The sequence below is a fragment of the Lepidochelys kempii genome, chromosome 8 (genome assembly GCF_965140265.1).
Source record: "Lepidochelys kempii isolate rLepKem1 chromosome 8, rLepKem1.hap2, whole genome shotgun sequence".
Classification (NCBI taxonomy): domain Eukaryota; kingdom Metazoa; phylum Chordata; order Testudines; family Cheloniidae; genus Lepidochelys; species Lepidochelys kempii.
In genome coordinates this window covers 96,595,511-96,613,481 of record NC_133263.1, presented here as the reverse complement: position 1 = coordinate 96,613,481, position 17,971 = coordinate 96,595,511, and the positions used below count along the sequence as shown (strand labels likewise).

Below are 17,971 nucleotides of genomic sequence, written 5' to 3'. Positions count from 1 at the left end.
AGAATGTAGCCAATAGTTTTTCCTTTGATAGCCCACAGGGTTTATAACCACACTTCTGCCCCAAGTGATGGTGGTAGAAAGACCTACAGAACACTGGAACAGTTTCCCCCACTATGCTAAATTTACCACACAACCAACGCATACTTATAAATTATGGGTTTGGTCCTGTGAGTTGCTGAGCAGCCTGAACTCCACCTGAAATCTCTTAGAAGTGAGGTATAAAAAAAACAGAGAGGAAAATTCTACAAGTGTCCATGTAAAACTGATAACTTTCAATTCTCAGAACTTTAAAACTACTTGCTTGATTTTCTTCAAACAGGTATGAACTTTCAATTTCAATGATCCTATGAAACAAGCCAAATTTCACATTTCTAGTTTCAGATTTTTCTTTTTTTTAGGTCTCTAACTGGAACATGGGAGGAGACAGATTTTCATACTGTATTAAGAGTAGTTAGTAGCAGGGTGGACCCAAGGCCATATACGGCCCTTTGTGAACTTTGATACAGGAGTCATTTCACTCTCTACACAAAACTGAACTGATCTGCCTAAAACTTACAATAAAGAACCAAACACCTTTAGGATGAGATGAAGAATGGAAAATTTCACCAGTAAGAAGGTTTGTTTGAGAAAGTTATTAGCAACTGAAAAGCGGAAGAGAATCGAAATTGGACATCAGCTTTAACGGCAGTGCAAGCTATTCATGGCCACTATATTAGGGTAGTGAACTGGTCAGTGTGTAGGTGTAGCACTGCCCACTACACGAAAGAATCAGTGCTGCTTCAACTGTGTGTTTTAGACCCTGTTCCGCTAACGGCTAACAGAGATTCTCCTTTAGCTCCAGCGGTCAGGGCCTGTGCTTGTGAAGCAGGAGGATCTCTTGTCACTATGATGTACCAAGTGGCCAAGCTGTGCAGCAGAGTGACAACCATGAAACCCTAGGTGGCCACAGATGCTTTGTAATGTACCGTGTTAAGCTTCAGGGCCTATTGTTTCTGCAAGGAGAGAGCATTCCCTGGAGAAAATTCTCAGCGCCCCAACTAAGAGGACATTTTTCCCTGGTGGGATTATGACATCATCTTATTTAAACAAAGAAGAGAAGCTTCCCACCATCCCACTCTGCCATGCTGTTTGATATGGTTTGAAAGCTGTCTTAATTAAAAATACAAAGAGAAAACTGCTTCCATACTGGTACCCCACTCTCTTCAATAAGCTTCTGATTTCCTGCTCAAGCTCGTCTCCTAACAGCAAAAAAATTTTCTCCCACCAAAGGGTTTTTTTGTTTGTCTGAGGTGACACAGTCCACTCTCCTTCCCACTCCCATTTCATATTACAAGGAAAGATGTTTCAAGGGCACAGTTCCCCCATGCACCACCTGACCTGAAAGTAACTCAGACTTCATTCAGCCTCTCGTTAGGTTTCAAGCAAAAGCTCACCCCTTGGGACAGCACAGTCACATTCATAAAATGGCTAACAAGGCTGGTACTCGGGTCCCTGCACAATCCAAGCCTCGTACACAGCTTGAAGGCTGATCTTCGAGGAAATACGTGCATACGTGCTAGAGGAGATGGAGGTCAAAAGAAACACTTGTGGGCCTTATGCTGAACTGGTGCTCTAAACATAGACCATTCTGCTGCCTCTGATAGGAGGTTTACAGACAGAGACTGCTGGGAATGGAACTGCTTATTTATTCAACCCACATCCAGTGACAATCAGATAGTGGATACAGCATTAATAAGAGAGCTTTGGACTAAGAAGGGGGCTGGAGGGACAGAGAGACCAAAACACATACAGTATATAAATATGTTAATGCCATTGTTCAGGTAATTATTTCAGTACTCTGTCTATGGCTTGAAAAAAATAATCCACTTATTTCCTGCAAGAGAGAAGCACAGTTATCTTTCTCAATTAAGTAGCAATGCAGAACTGGCTATCAGGCTTAAAAATAAATAAAAAATATGGTTAATTGTATATTCTTCTTGTGCTGCACGCTGGTGAAGTCAGATAAAATACTTTTCTTGTCACTGTTGCTGACCCATGGGAATACATTTGTGCAGTACATGACTTGAAAATTCAATGTGTGGTTTATATTAGTTTACTCTGGTCCTCCCAAGCACAACATGAACACACAACGCATGCACGCTCATGTGCTAGCAAGTGTTTCAATTCCAGTTTCCTTGGGAGGTGCCTCTTCTATTCAGCACCAGTCAATATTTAATAACTCTTCAGTATTCCAGACCAATGGAAAGTGGATGAACCTTCTCATAAAGAGTGAAAGGATAAAGGTAAAATGCACTGAACCAAGGCCACGTTTGTCCTGCCTCTTACTAAACTGGTGCATTTATGAAAGACGCTAAACTGAAAGGAGTGTTTGCTGTAGTGACTTTCTGCTTCAGTTTTTCCCCACAGCTGATCCTTCTTCTGTTACAGGGCTCACCTTTCTTCATTCATCTTCCAAGACAAAAATCACTGACACAATGCTATGACACGGTAGTGTTACAAAGTTGTGGCATTGCAACACAAGAGAAAGGCACTGCAGCATGATGAATTTCAGAATGTCACAATCCAATACAGAATAAATCTGAATTTCTTAAAGGGCCTGATCCAAAGCCCATTGATTACAATCGGTTTAGTTCAGACTCCAAATCATAGAATCATAGAAGATTAGGGTTGGAAGAGACCTCAGCAGTGGTCTCTTCCAACCCTAATCAACGACCAACAATGCAAAATCACCGGATATTAAATAAATACTACAGGGAATAATGTTACACCCTTTGGGGAAGGGATTAGAGCAGTGGCTCCTGGTATATGTATCAGTACTAATATTCCAAGCTCTTACACATGGTACTCTAGATTCCTTCTCTTTCATGATAAGATTCAGTGCCAATCTCTTGTGCACCGTTGCTAACCATGACCTATCCAGCTCTCTGAATTCTAATTTGCAACACAGCTAAGGCTGCTTTTAATCCTAGTTATACAACTGAGACAGGCACTGGGTGGTACAGCCTACATCTTAGTCTCGTAAGCTGCTACAGTTACTTGAAAGGTTGGGATCCAATGGTCCCTGTAACTTTTTCCATCCATGTGTGGAATGAATTTGTTATGTTCACTAATATTGGCGTAATGTGTGGATGTGCGCCACCAGGAGAAATAAAAAACCTAGCTATAATAGTTATTTTTAAAAAGTTACCATAGGGATAATTTCTCCAGCCAGGACAGGTTAGGCATTTTAGAACTCACCACTCAAATTTAAGCATAAGAGAGAAATAAAATTATGAAATGCATAGATCTGTCAAAAATCCTAAAATAACAGCACTTTAAAAGAATAAAATTCCAAAGAATATATGTACATTGCAGGAAGTACCAAGAAGGAAAACCAACAACAATAACATAAGTATGTGTGGGGAGGTGAGAGAGAGAGAGAGAGACAGACAGACAGAGTGTGTGTATGTGTGAGAGAGACAGAGACAGCGTGTGTGTGTGCTGGCTGCTGGGGAAGTGTATGAGAGACCAGGCGCTGTCTCTTTAAGCACAGCGGCACTCTCCAGTCTGAAGGCTCGTTCAGACTGCTGTAGAAGCCAGCAGCTCTAACTCCCAGGCCCTGTTCCTCCTCCTCCACTCTGCAGACATGGGGTACGTTGGCAGGGAAGAGGGGGACACCTCGACATCAGTGCCCCCCTCTCCCTGCCTGCTCTGGGAGGGTCCTGGGAGTAGCTGGCCAGGGGCTCCAAGGCAGAGGGCAGGAGCAGCATGACAGTAGAGCGGCGGGGGGAGAGGCACCTGAACACAAGTCACCGGATGTGCGTGGCTCCACGAATCAAGTGCATGGCACTTGATTGATTTGTATCACCGCGCAGGTGTGCGGCTTAGAGGGGAACACTGTCGGGAACTTTAGGACTGAATGACCTAACAGAAATTTTCCATCTCTAACTTATTCTATAACTGAACTCTGAAAATTGGGATCATCCTGCAAACTTCAGGAGGGCAGGTGAGTCTGTCTTCTGTACCATTCTAAACCATTTCTATTTTCACAAGACACATAGATTATCTACAGTACTCACTGCACGTCACTTCTGATTCATCAGACCCATCAGGGCATTCCTCTTCACCGTCACATTTCCACCTGGCTGGGATGCAGTGGCCATTGTTGCAGGTGAAGTCTGATTCTGCACAGGTTTTCTTCACTGCAAGGAGGAAACAAAAAACAACATAATTCAGCTCAGGAGTGCACACACTCTACACTCCCTTGATCCCCACTAAAGGGAGCATCATACTTGTCATCCACACGAGGAAAAGTAATTTCACATTCTACACTGGCTTCTCAAAGGCAAAGAAACAAGCTGGTATCAAAGAAGGATGCTTTGTCTCTGGACAATCTGAAAATCCTATGTCCCCAACTGTACATGTCTTTAAAATAGACTCCCTCATTTCTATTTTCATTTAGTTCTTGCTAAAATGAGTCAAAGTGGGGAATACTTCATTGACCTAGCATAACTAGCTAGCTTTATTATAATCACTTGTTATATGGAATTGAAAATGTGCATTATTGACAATCACAGTGTGGCATCTGGAAGATATTAATATATTCCTTGTGTGTAAACTTTCTTTCTGCAACATGAAGTTGCACGCAACAGCCCTCTGAGGGAAAGGCAAACAGAGGGAAAGGCATTCCAGTTAGCTAGATCCACCCAGTGGTCTAATAGTCCAGCCCTAGATAAATCAGCAGGAAAAGAGCAATGCATCCTCTACTTTAAATACTGAACATTTAAGTGTGATCCATGACCATAAATAGACAATGTTGTATTTTTTTAAAATCACGTTTTCCCCTGAGAGAATGCCATGGGGGTAGAGGCTCCTTTTATAGTTTTAACTGCTCCCCTCAAAAATAGTCAAGCAAAACTAATTATCCCCATGAGATCTACACAAATTTGCTTCCCTTTGCTGTAAGTAGAACAAGGCAGATTTGTTTCCATAGCTCTCGAAAAATGAAAGTAAATAAGAGGTTACGCACTTTGTGCAGCCACTGTGGTTCTCTGAGATGTGTCCCCCCAGGGGTGCTCCACTTCAGGTGTGCATGCATCTCTCAAGCCCTTTGTCAGAGATTTTTACTTAGCAGCGTCCGTTCAACCCACATAGGCGCCCTATGCCTCCTTGTACTGGATAATCAGGACATATAGGGATGCGTGGGTGAAATGCCCTCAGCTCATTCTCCATCCAAACATCCCCCAAATAACAGTCCAAAGCAGAAGGGAAGGAGAGTGGGTAGTGGAGCACTCACAGGGACATGCACCACGAAAAACTTCAGTGATGGCATAACATGAGCAATCTCTTCTTCTTCAAGTAGTGTCCTTATGGGTGCTCCACTTCAACTGACTTCTGACCAGTATCCCCAGATAGAGGAGGGAGGTTTGGAATAGAGTCCAGAATTGAAAATAGCACTGCAGAACCAAGTGCTGCATTGGCTCTGACTGCATGGATCAGGGCGTAATGTTTTGAAAACATATGCATTGAAGCCCATGTAGCAGCTCTACATATTTCAACATAGCCTTCAGTAATGCCGTAGCATTTCCTGCAATCTAGTTGAATGTGCTATCACCCTTTTGGGTGGAGGGAGAGATGAATGCCCGCAGCAGCATCATAACAAGGGATATCTGGATGTATTATTAATCTCAATAGTATCTGAGTAGAGATTGATGACCTCATAGACCTATCCAGGAAGGAAATGAAGAGCTTAGGTGACTTTCTAAATTGCTTGGTCCTATCTGAGTAAAAGGCCAATGCTCTACTAACATCCAGGATATGTAAACAGGATTCCTCTAGAGTAGTGGTTCTCAACCAGGGGTCCGGGGCCCCCTGGGGGGCCGCGAGCAGGTTTCAGGGGGTCCGCCAAGCAGGACCAGTGTTAGACTCGCTGGGGCCAGGGAAGAAAGCCTAAGCCCTGCCACGAAGAGCTGAAGCCTGTGGCCCTGAGCCCCACCACCCAGGGCTGAAGCAGAAGCCTGAGTAACTTAGCTTTGTGGGGCGCCCTGTGGCGTGGGGCCCCGGGCAATTGCTATCCAGTAATGCTAGCCCTGGCTTTTATATGCAGAAAACAAGTTGTTGTGGCACAGGTGGGCCGTGGAGTTTTTATAGCATGTTGTGGGGACCTCAGAAAGAAAAAGGTTGAGAATCCCTAATGTAGAAAACTATCTGGCTTGGGGAAAAAACTGATAGATAATTGACTAAGATGGAACTCCAGCAGAACTTTAGGCAACAATTTAGGGTGTGGATGTAAGGAGACCTTGTCCTTAAAGAACTGTAAAGAGGGGGATCTGCCATCAAGGCTTCAATCTCCCAGATAAATATAACACAAGGGGCCGCAGCAATGGTTCCCTCAACCCACCCAGCAATATTGTTAACCTATCCAACTGTACTCTTAGCCCAGCAGAAGCATCTGTCCTATCTCGGGGCCTCTCCTTCTGCCCCTCCACCCCCACCAACATGATACAGTTCTGTGGTGACCTACAATCCTATTTTCGACATCTCCGACTCAAGGAATATTTCCAACATACCTCTGAACAACATACTAATCCACAGAGACTTCCCTACCAACACTACAAAAAGGATTCTAGGTGGACTCCTCCTGAAGGTCAAGACAGCAGACTGGACTTCTACATAGAGTGCTTCCGCCGACATGCACGGGTTGAAATTGTGGAAAAGCAGCATTACTTGACCCACAACCTCAGCCATGCAGAACACAATGACATCCACAGCCTCAGAAACAACTCTGACATCATAATCAAAAAGGCTGACAAAGGAGGTGCTGTCGTCATCATGAATAGGTCGGAATATGAACAAGAGGCTGCTCGGAAGCTCTCCAACACCGCTTTCTACAAGCCATTAAACTCTGATCCCACTGAGAGTTACCAAAAGAAACTACAGCATTTGCTCAAGAAACTCCCTGAAAAAGCACAAGATCAAATCCGCACAAACACACCCCTGGAACCCCAACCTGGGATATTCTATCTACTACTCAAGATCCATAAACCTGGAAATCCTGGGCGCCCCATCATCTCAGGCATTGGCACCCTGACAGCAGGATTCTCTGGCTATGTAGACTCCCTCCTCAGGCCCTACGCTACCAGCACTCCCAGCTATCTTCGAGACACCACTGACTTCCTGAGGAAACTACAATCCATCGGTGATCTTCCTGATAACACCATCCTGGCCACTATGGATGTAGAAGCCCTCTACACCAACATTCCACACAAAGATGGACTACAAGCTGTCAAGAACACTATCCCCAATAATGTCATGGCAAACCTGGTGGCTGAACTTTGTGACTTTGTCCTTACCCATAACTATTTTACATTTGGGGACAACGTATACCTTCAAATCAGCGGCACTGCTATGGGTACCCGCATGGTCCCACAGTATGCCAACATTTTTATGGCTGACTTAGAACAACGCTTCCTCAGCTCTCGTCCCCTAACGCCCCTACTCTACTTGCGCTATATTGATGACATCTTCATCATCTGGACCCATGGAAAAGAAGCCCTTGAGGAATTCCACCATGATTGCAACAATTTCCATCCCACCATCAACCTCAGCCTGGTCCAGTCCACACAAGAGATCCACTTCCAGGACACTACAGTGCTAATAAATGATGGTCACATGAACACCACCCTATACCGGAAACCTACTGACCGCTATTCCTACCTACATGCCTCCAGCTTTCACCCTGACCACACCACACGATCCATTGTCTACAGCCAAGCTCTGCGATACAACTGCATTTGCTCCAACCCCTCAGACAGAGACAAACACCTACAAGATCTCTATCAAGCATTCTTACAACTACAATACCCACCTGAAGAAGTGAAGAAACAGATTGATAGAGCCAGAAGAGTTCCCATAAGTCACCTACTACAGGACAGGCCTAACAAAGAAAATAACAGAACGCCACTAGCCATCACCTTCAGCCCCCAACTAAAACCCCTCCAACGCATTATTAAGGATCTACAACCTATCCTGAAGGATGACCCAACACTCTCACAAATCTTGGGAGACAAGCCAGTCCTTGCCTACAGACAGCCCCCCAACCTGAAGCAAATACTCACCAGCAACTACATACCACACAACAGAACCACTAACCCAGGAACCTATCCTTGCAACAAAGCCCGTTGCCAACTGTGCCCACATATCTATTCAGGGGACACCATCAGAGGGCCTAATAACATCAGCCACACTATCAGAGGCTCATTCACCTGCACATCTACCAATGTGATATATGCCATCATGTGCCAGCAATGCCCCTCTGCCATGTACATTGGTCAAACTGGACAGTCTCTACGTAAAAGAATAAATGGACACAAATCTGATGTCAAGAATTATAACATTCATAAACCAGTCGGAGAATACTTCAATCTCTCTGGTCACGCGATTACAGACATGAAAGTTGCGATATTACAACAGAAAAACTTCAAAACCAGACTCCAGCGAGAAACTGTTGAATTAGAATTCATTTGCAAATTGGATACTATTAACTTAGGCTTGAATAGAGACTGGGAGTGGCTAAGTCATTATGCAAGGTAACCTATTTCCCCTTGTCCCTCCCCCCACCCCCCGACGTTCTTGTTAAACCCTGGATTTGTGCTGGAAATGGCCCACCTTGATTATCATACACATTGTAAGGAGAGTGATCACTTTAGATAAGCTATTACCAGCAGGAGAGTGGGGTGGGGGGAGAGAAAACCTTTTGTAGTGGTAAACACCCATTTTTTCATGGTTTGTGCGTATAAAAAGATCTTCTGTACTTTCCACAGTATGCATCCAATGAAGTGAGCTGTAGCTCACGAAAGCTTATGCTCAAATAAATTGGTTAGTCTCTAAGGTGCCACAAGTACTCCTTTTCTTTTTGCGAATACAGACTAACACGGCTGTTACTCTGAAACAGAACAGATTGCCATTGGTTTTAATTGAGGTCTCATAAGGTAACTGGGTCTCAGGTTGCAGTAGGGGTTTCTAATCTGCAGACAAAGATTCCCCAGACTCTTAATAAACCTAGATGATATGGGACGAGCAAATATGAAGAATTCTTCCACCAGGGGATGAATGGCTGATACTGTGGCCAAATGGACTTTAACTGAACTAATTGATAACTCCTATTCTTTGGATTCAACAGATAATCCAAGATGACTGAAAGTGGCACCAAGTCAGGCAGGAGGCAACAACACCAACAGAAAAGTCTCTTCCACTTCCGCAGATAAGTAGTGAGAGTTGATCTCTTTGTACTATTCAGTAACAGCTGTCGTACTTCCACACAGCAGGAGGATTCTAACCCCGTGAACCATCAAGGAGCCACACTGAGGTAGAGAACCGCTAGGCTGGGATGAAGCGTACAAGCCACATCTGTGACAGGAGATGAGGAATGGTTGGTAGCTTAAATGATGGCTGGGCATATAGGTGAAGCAGGTACGGGTACCAAGACTGTCTTGTCCAGGTCTGCACTATAAGGATAACTCGGCTCTGTCCTATTTGATCTTGTTCATCACCCTTAGTATCAGTGGCATCAGAGGAAATGCATAGAACAGACCTTTCTTCTAAGATAGAAGAGTGGTGGACCAGACCTCCACTTGAGCAGAAAAGAGGACATTCCCTGTTCCTGGAGATGGCAAAGAGATCCACCTCTGGCAGACTCCATCTTTGGAATAAACTGTGGAGAATGTAGGTGTCTAGCTCCCATTCATAACCCTGTGAGAAGTGTCTGCTGAGGACATCAGCTGTGGCGTTCTGGTAGGTATACCACAGAAATTTGGATCTGATGAGCTATGAACCAAATCCATAGTTTTTCCCGACTTCAGCACAAGGATCTTGCTCCTCCTTGCTTGTTGATATAGAACATGCAGGATACTTTGTCTGTCATGACACTGCTAGATTTGGCCCTGATGATGGACAGGAAATGAAGGCAAGTATTCGTGACAGCCCTGAAGCCCAACAGATTGATATGGAGACTGGTTTCTTGAGTTCTCCATCTTGAGTTTCTTGAGTTCTATGTCATGAGGATATTGAGGTGGGCTCCCATCCCAACTGTGATGTGTCTGTTGTTCCTTTCTGTCGCTCAGTGACTTTAACACCCGCACAGATGTTGAGTTGATCCTTCCACCAATCTACGGAGTTCCTCACTTGTAAAGGAACCATCAGCTGTCTGTCCAAGGTGTGTGACTGGAAAACAGGTCATTCTGAGCCAACCCTGAAGGCACAGAATTGTAGCCTTGAGTCACAAAGATGCAAGCTGCTAAGTGTCCCAGGAACTGAAGACAATTCCTTACTGTCGTTCAAGGGCTCCCCTGAATTGCTCATGCCAGACCTGACAAGGTTACGAATCTGTTTAAGGGATGGTAGGCTATGGATGTCAATGAGTCCAAATATGCCCCTATAAACTGCATCTTCTGTAAAGGGGTTAATGTTGACCTTTTTACATTCAGATCCTAAACCAGATCAAGGAGCATCTGGGTGGAAAATAGCACTGGGCTTTGTAGGATCAGCCCTTGAGTAGCCACACGTTACAGTATTGGAACACTAGGATTACTTCTTGTTGGAGGTAAGCAGCCACTACTGCCAAGACTTTTGGGACAGCCCTTGGGACCATGAAAAGGCCAAAGGGAAGCACTCAATATTGGAAATGACTCTGGCCTTTGTGTTGCATAGGTATCTCCTGTGTGCTGGTGTATCATTGTATTGAAAGAGGCATCTTGTAGGTTGAGAGCTGAAAACCAATCCCCTTTCTCTAGTGAATGAATTATAGCTGCCAGAGTCACCATCCTGAACTTCTGAGACTTTCTGGCTTGTTTAAAAGTCTTAGATCAGTCTCCAGCTTCCATCCTGCTTTGGCACAAGGATATCTGAGTAAAATCCCTTGACCTTGTGAAGAGGAAGAACTTGCTCTATTGTGCCTAATGAAAGGAGAGAGATCACTTCTTGTCTCAATAAAAGCTGGTGAGAGGGGTCCCTGAAGAGGGATGGGGAAGGGAGGGAGTGATGTAAAATGGATGATATAGTAGCCCAATATTCTGACATCTATGACCCACTTATCTTTAGTGATCTCCCTCTAAGTATGTCTTGCTCATTTCCAACAGTCTCCAAAGCAGGGGAGGTGAGCCGATAGGCACAGCTGTAAATAAGAACATTAGAACAGCCATACTGGATCAGAACAAAGGACTACCTAGCCCAGTATTCTGTCTTCTGACAGTGGCCAATGCCAGATGCTTGACAGGGTATGAACAGAACAGGTAATCAAGTGACCCTCAACCAACCCATCAAAACTGTTGCTTCAAAGATGAGTGGGTGGTCATGGAGGGTAGTTGGGAGGACCTCTTCCTCTGAAATTTATGTCTCTTTCTGGGGGGTTGGATGGATCTTTGGAACCCGGAAAACTGATCAGTACATGATCTCTGGGTGGTCTGTAACCTACTAAAACTTGGATACCAACGGCTTGGCTGAACTCAGTGGTGCCAGTCTCAAGTGTCTATGCTTACCCTCCTTACTTGTAGATGGTACTAAGGCTTTAAGTTCGAAGCAGATTGCAAAGAGTTACAAAGGGATCTCAGAAAACTGCGTGACGGGGCTATAAAATGGTAGATGAAATTCAGTGTTGATAAATGCAAAGTAATGCACATTGAAAAACATACTCGCAACTATGCATATAAAATGATGGGGTCTAAATTAGCTATTACCACTCAAGAAAGAGATCTTGGAGTCATTGTGGATAGCTCTCTGAAAACATCCACTCAATGTGCAGTGGCAGTCAAAAAAGCCAACAGAACGTTGGGAATAATTAAGAAAGGGATAGATAATAAGACAGAAAATATCATATTGCCTCTCTATATATATCCATGATATGCCCATATCTTGAATCCTGTGTGCCCATGTGGTCACCCCATCCCAAAAAAGATATATTGGAATTGCAAAAAGTTCAGAAAAGGGATATGGAATAAATAAATAAAAAATATTTATTAATAATTAATCAAATTTAAAATAAAAAATAATTAGTCAAATTTAAAATAAAAAACTTCCATATGAGGAGAGATTAATAAGACTAGGACTTTTCAGCTTGGAAAAGAGACAACTAAGGGGGGATATGATAGAGGTCTATAAAATCATGACTGGTGTGGAGAAAGTAAATAAGGAAGTGTTATTTACTCCTTCTCATAACACAAGAATGAGGGGTCACCAAATGAAATTAATAGGCGTCAGGTTTAAAGGAAGTATTTGTTCCTTTAAACAAAAGGAAGTATTTATTCACACAACGCACAGTCAGCCTGTGGAACTCTTTGCCAGAGGATGCTGTGAAGACCAAGACTCTAACAGCGTTCAAAAAACAACTAGATAAATTCATGGAGGACAGGTTCATCAATAACTATTAGCTAAAATGGGCAGGGATGGTATCCCTAGCCTCTGTTTGCCAGAAGCTGGGATTGGGAGACAGGGGATGGATCACATGATGATTGTCTGTTCTGTTCATTCCCTCTGAAGCACCTGGCATTAGCCATTGTCGGAAAACAGGATACTGAGCTAGATGAACCTTTGGTCTGACCCAATATGGCCATTCTTATGTTCTTATCTCTCCCCTTCATGCTCTTCATTATACTTCTAGGAGGCATGAGGCTTCCCCACAATTAGAGTGGCCATCGCTCACACGTATAGCCTCTCGGCAAGAAAGTTAACATTTGAAACCCGGCAAGTCAGACATGATCTCTCAGGAAAAAAATAAGTCTCCTCGGAGGGAAGGAGAGTAGTAAAACAATCCTCACACTACTTATCTAGCTAACTATATTAACAACAACTATAAAAACTATCTTAATTGCTAGAGAAATATTGGAAATACCAAGGCATGCTCCAGGCAGACACGCTAGGGCACCATCTCATGCCGAGGCAGTTGAGAAAGAACTCTATAAGGCACCCGTGCACCCTATAGAGCCTTGGCATACGGCATGAGGAGCCACAGGATACATGCGCAGGCCGAACAAACACTGCTAACTGACAATCTCCAATCAAGGGCTCAAGAGGCGCGTATGCACCTGAAGTGGAGCACACATAGGGATGCTACTTGAAGAAGACATAACATTAGCTGAAAAGCCATGTCAGAATTCCCCTCCTTCTCCATCTTGCATGATGCAATTTTACAGATTGAACCAGAAAGAAGAAGGCTATTGAATCCAACTCTATGACTTATGCTCTCTCCCCTATACATATACAGTAAATGATACAAGAGAGACTAGAATTCTTCTGACTCTTGCTTGATTTGCCTTAGTATGTGCTTTACCTTTCTCTGCTTCTGGATATATAGTTATGTCATGAACTACAGTGTAGAAAATAATACGAGTGAAGCTGTCGGAGTGACTCAGAACCCAAGGGGGATAATCACTAGTTCACCTTGCCAATGCGAGACTCAGTTTAAAGGAGTAGTTTTTGTTTCTTTTTGTTTCCCGTGAAGAATGTCTGATGGAGAACAAAGTTTTAAAACAAAAAATGTATGGCCCTTATCCTAGTTTGCAGAGTAAAGACTACAGGATTTGTCCCAGAGCAGGAGGCAGGACTGTAGGGTCCTCATTCTAAACTAGCTCTGTGTGTTTGCAATAATGCACATCACTGATTTGGAGAACCAAGTCCCCTGGTATTACTTTCCAACATATCCCCACATATCCCTTAATTTACCCCATTCTTGGTAATGACCCTTCTCTACCTCGATGAGATTAAGAAACAATGCATAAATATAGCCTGGATAAGCAATAGGTATAAGGAGACTTGATAGTTTAAAAATATTTAAAGGACGTCAACTTCAAGGACAGAGAGGAATTATTTAGAGTGGCAATAGGGAATATAATTAGGAGTAACAGGCTGACATTAAAACAGAGAAAGCTTAGGCTGATTATTAGGAAAAAAACTTGCTTGACAATGTGTTAGGCTGTGAAATAGTCTCTTAAAGGAACTGGTGGCAAAGCCATCACTTGGGATATTTAGAATTAGACTGGCAGGGAGATAAACTATGATCTAATTGGTGATTTTCATACTAAACTCACAAAAAGATGATGCGAGTCAAATCCTTATCTAGTTGAAGTCACTGAGAGTCACTGAACTAATTTGAAAGAGTGAACTCCTGGCCCAAATCTTCCTAATTCTAAAACAAGTTTTAGCATTGTGACAACTGAAAAGTGCAAAATTTCAGGGTCCATTCAGTCAAAGAAATTAAGCAAAGCAAGATAAACTCAACTGAATGTAGCTAGGAGCAGCTGATGTGAAGCTACGGGTAAAGGCTTTGTGGGACAAAAACATCCCTGAGCAACTGCTTTGCAACATAACCAGGCCCCTTGTGTTTTATTTCCTGATGTATACCACTTGCTTCTTGCTATTTTGCATATTTGCAGGCTACAAAACTATGTATTACATCACAGTATTTTCATAGTTTGTTACTGTCAACACTGCTGCACCAATGCAATAAAAAGAGAGCAACAGTTGGTTTCTTTTCTGCCATGAACATCATCAACAATATTGTCAGTAATATTTCAGTTTGAGGATGTTTATTACTGGTGACAATGTATAAAGGCAGAAAGAGCACAGATTAATTTTACAGATCCCAAATTGTCTTTGCAGGGCAATAGTTAGAAAAATCTTTTCTTGGGCTTGTGAAGTGCATATAATTTGATGTGACAATAGCAGAGACAATAAACATGTAACCCTTGAATGAACTTCTTTTGTCTGGACTCCTGGATTTGTATATTTCAGATACATTAACATTCAAGAATATTCTTGTTTTTCCTTTATAATGTATCAAATGCTGCTCTCATATAGACTCTGCTCCTACTCCAACTGAATTAATAGAAAAGCTCCCATTGATTTCAATGGTACAATTTCAATGTTAGAGTTTCTATTTCAATGGTACAGAATCAGGTCCTTAAAGTCCAAATGTGTAACCCGTTGTAAATAAGAGCAGAATTTGGCTCTTCATGGGTATTTGGTTTTAGCTGAGCTACTAAAAATAAAATAAAATAAAACAAAAAAGTGATGCTCTTAAAAAGTTTTGATTTGATCTTTCTATAGCCGTAAAAGGTTATAACCCAGCATAAGAACATAAGAATGGCTATACTGGGTCAGACCAAAGGTCCATCCAGCCTAGTATCCTGTCTACCGACAGTGGCCAATATCAGGTGCCCCAGAGGGAGTGAACCTAACAGGTAATGATCAAGTGATCTCTCTCCTGCCATCCATCTCCACCCTCTGACAAACAGAGGCTAGGGACATCATTCCTTACCCATCCTGGCTAATAGCCATTAATGGACTTAACTTCCATGAACTTATCCAGTTCTCTTTTAAACCCTGCTATAGTCCTAGCCTTCAAAACCTCCTCAGGCAAGGAGTTCCACAGGTTGACTGTGCGCTGAGTGAAGAAGAATTCCCTTTTATTTGTTTTAAACCTGCTGCACATTGATTTCATTTGGTGACCCCCTAGTTCTTCTATTATGGGAACAAGTAAATAACTTTTCCTTATTCACTTTCTCCACGCCACTCATGATTTTATATACCTCTGTCATATCCCCCCTTAGTCTCCTCTTTTCCAGGCTGAAAAGTGCTGGCCTCTTTAATCTCTCCTCATATTGGACCCGTTCCAAACCCCTAATCATTTTAGTTACCCTTTTCTAAGCCTTTTCTAATGCCAGTATATATCTTTTTTGAGATGAGGGGACCACATATGTACGCAGTATTCAAGATGTGGGCATACCATGGATTTATAAAAGGGCAATAAGATATTCTCCGTCTTATTCCTTTTTTTAATGATTCTTAACATCCTGTTTGATTTTTTCACTGTCGCTGCACACTGCGTGGACGTCTTCAGAGAACTATCCACGATGACTCCAAGATTTTTCTCCTGATTGGTTGTAGCTAAATTAGCCCCCATCATATTGTATGTATAGTTGGGGTTATTTTTTCCAATGTGCATTACTTTAAAATTTCATTTGCCATTTTGTTGACCAATCACTTAGTTTGGTGGGATCTTTTTGAAGTTCTTCACAGTCTGCTTTGGTCTTAACTATCTTGAGCAGTTTAGTATCATCTACAAACTTTGCCACCTCACTGTTTACCCCTTTCTCCAGATCATTTATGAATAAGTTGAATAGGATTAGTCCTAGGACTGACCCTTGGGGAACACCACTAGTTACCCCTCTCCATTCTGAAAATTTACCATTTATTCCTACCCTTTGTTCCCTGTCTTTTAACCAGTTCTCAATCCATGAACGGATCTTCCCTCTTATCCCACGACAACTTAATTTACATAAGAGCCTTTGGTGAGGGACCTTGTCAAAGGCTTTCTGGAAATCTAAGTACACTATGTCCAGTGGATCCCCCTTCTCCATAGTTTGTTGACCCCTTCAAAGAACTCTTAATAGATTAGTAAGACATTATCTCCCTTTACAAAAAGAAAAGGAGGACTTGTGGCACCTTAGAGACTAACCAATTTATTAGAGCATAAGCTTTCGTGAGCTACAGCTCACTTCCTCAGATGCATATCGTGGAAACTGCAGCAGGCTTTATATATACACAGAGAATTCTTATATTTTATATTTTATTTATATTTATATATACACATATATATATTCTCTGTGTATATATAAAGCCTGCTGCAGTTTCCACGATATGCATCTGAGGAAGTGAGCTGTAGCTCACGAAAGCTTATGCTCTAATAAATTGGTTAGTCTCTAAGGTGCCACAAGTCCTCCTTTTCTTTTTGCGAATACAGACTAACACGGCTGTTACTCTGAAATCTCCCTTTACAGAAACCATGTTGACTTTTGCGCAACAATTTATGTTCTTCTATGTGTCTGACAATTTTATTCTTTACTATTGTTTCAACTAATTTGCCCGGTACTGACGTTAGACTTACTGGTCTGTAAGTGCCAGGATCACCTTTAGAGCCCTTCTTAAATATTGGTGTTACATTAGCTATCTTCCAGTCATTGGGTACAGTAGCTGATTTAAAGGACAGGTTACAAACCATAGTTAATAGTTAAGCACTATCACATTTGAGTTCTTTCAGAACTCTTGGGTGAATGCCATCTGGTCCCGGTGACTTGTTACTGTTAAGTTTCTCAATTAATTTCAAAACCTCCTCTAGTGACACTTCAATCTGTGACAATTCCTCAGATTTGTCACCTACAAAAGATGGCTCAGGTTTGGGAATCTCCCTAACATCCTCAGCCGTGAAGACTGAAGCAAAGAATTCATTTACTTTCTCTGTGATGACTTTATCGTCTTTAAGTGCTCCTTTTGTATCTCGATCGTCCAGGGGCCCCACTGGTTGTTTAGCAGGCTTCCTGCCTCTGATGTACTTAAAAAACATTTTGTTATTACCTTTTGAGTTTTTGGCTAGCTATTCTTCAAACTCCTTTTTGGCTTTTCTCATTACATTTTTACATTTAATTTGGCAGTGTTTATGCTCCTTTCTATTTACCTCACTAGGATTTGACTTCCACTTTTTAAAAGATGCCTTTTTATCTCTCACTGCTTCTTTTACATAGTTGTTAAGCAACGGTGGCTCTTTTTTAGTTCTTTTACTGTGTTTTTTACTTTGGGGTATACATTTAACTTGAGCCTCTATTATGGTGTCTTTTAAAAGTGTCCAAGCAGCTTGCAAGGATTTCACTCTAGTCACTCTACCTTTTAATTTCTGTTTAACTAACCTCTTCATTTTTGCAGTTTCCCTTTCTGAAATTAAATGCCACAGTGTTGGGCTGTTGAGATGTTCTTTCCACCACAGGAATGTTAAATGTTATTATATTATGGTCACTATTTCCAAGCGATCCTGTTATAGTTACCTCTTGGACCAGATCCTGAGCTCCACTCAGGAGTAGATTGAGAGTTGCCTCTCCCCTTGTGGGTTCCTGTATCAGCTGCTCCAAGAAGTAGCCATTTAAAGTATTGAGAAATTTTGTCTCTGCAT

General features: G+C 42.4%; 1 protein-coding gene across 2 annotated transcripts in view; it reads right to left on the bottom strand.

The window, feature by feature from the left end:
- The window catches only part of LRP8 (LDL receptor related protein 8), a 298,502-nt gene that overhangs the window by 128,404 nt on the left and 152,127 nt on the right, over window positions 1–17,971 (bottom strand). For both annotated transcript variants that reach the window (XM_073357653.1, XM_073357654.1), the window contains exon 3: window positions 4,059–4,181. In XM_073357653.1, the coding sequence (XP_073213754.1) occupies window positions 4,059–4,181 (123 nt within the window). The remainder of the gene's footprint in view (window positions 1–4,058; window positions 4,182–17,971) is intronic.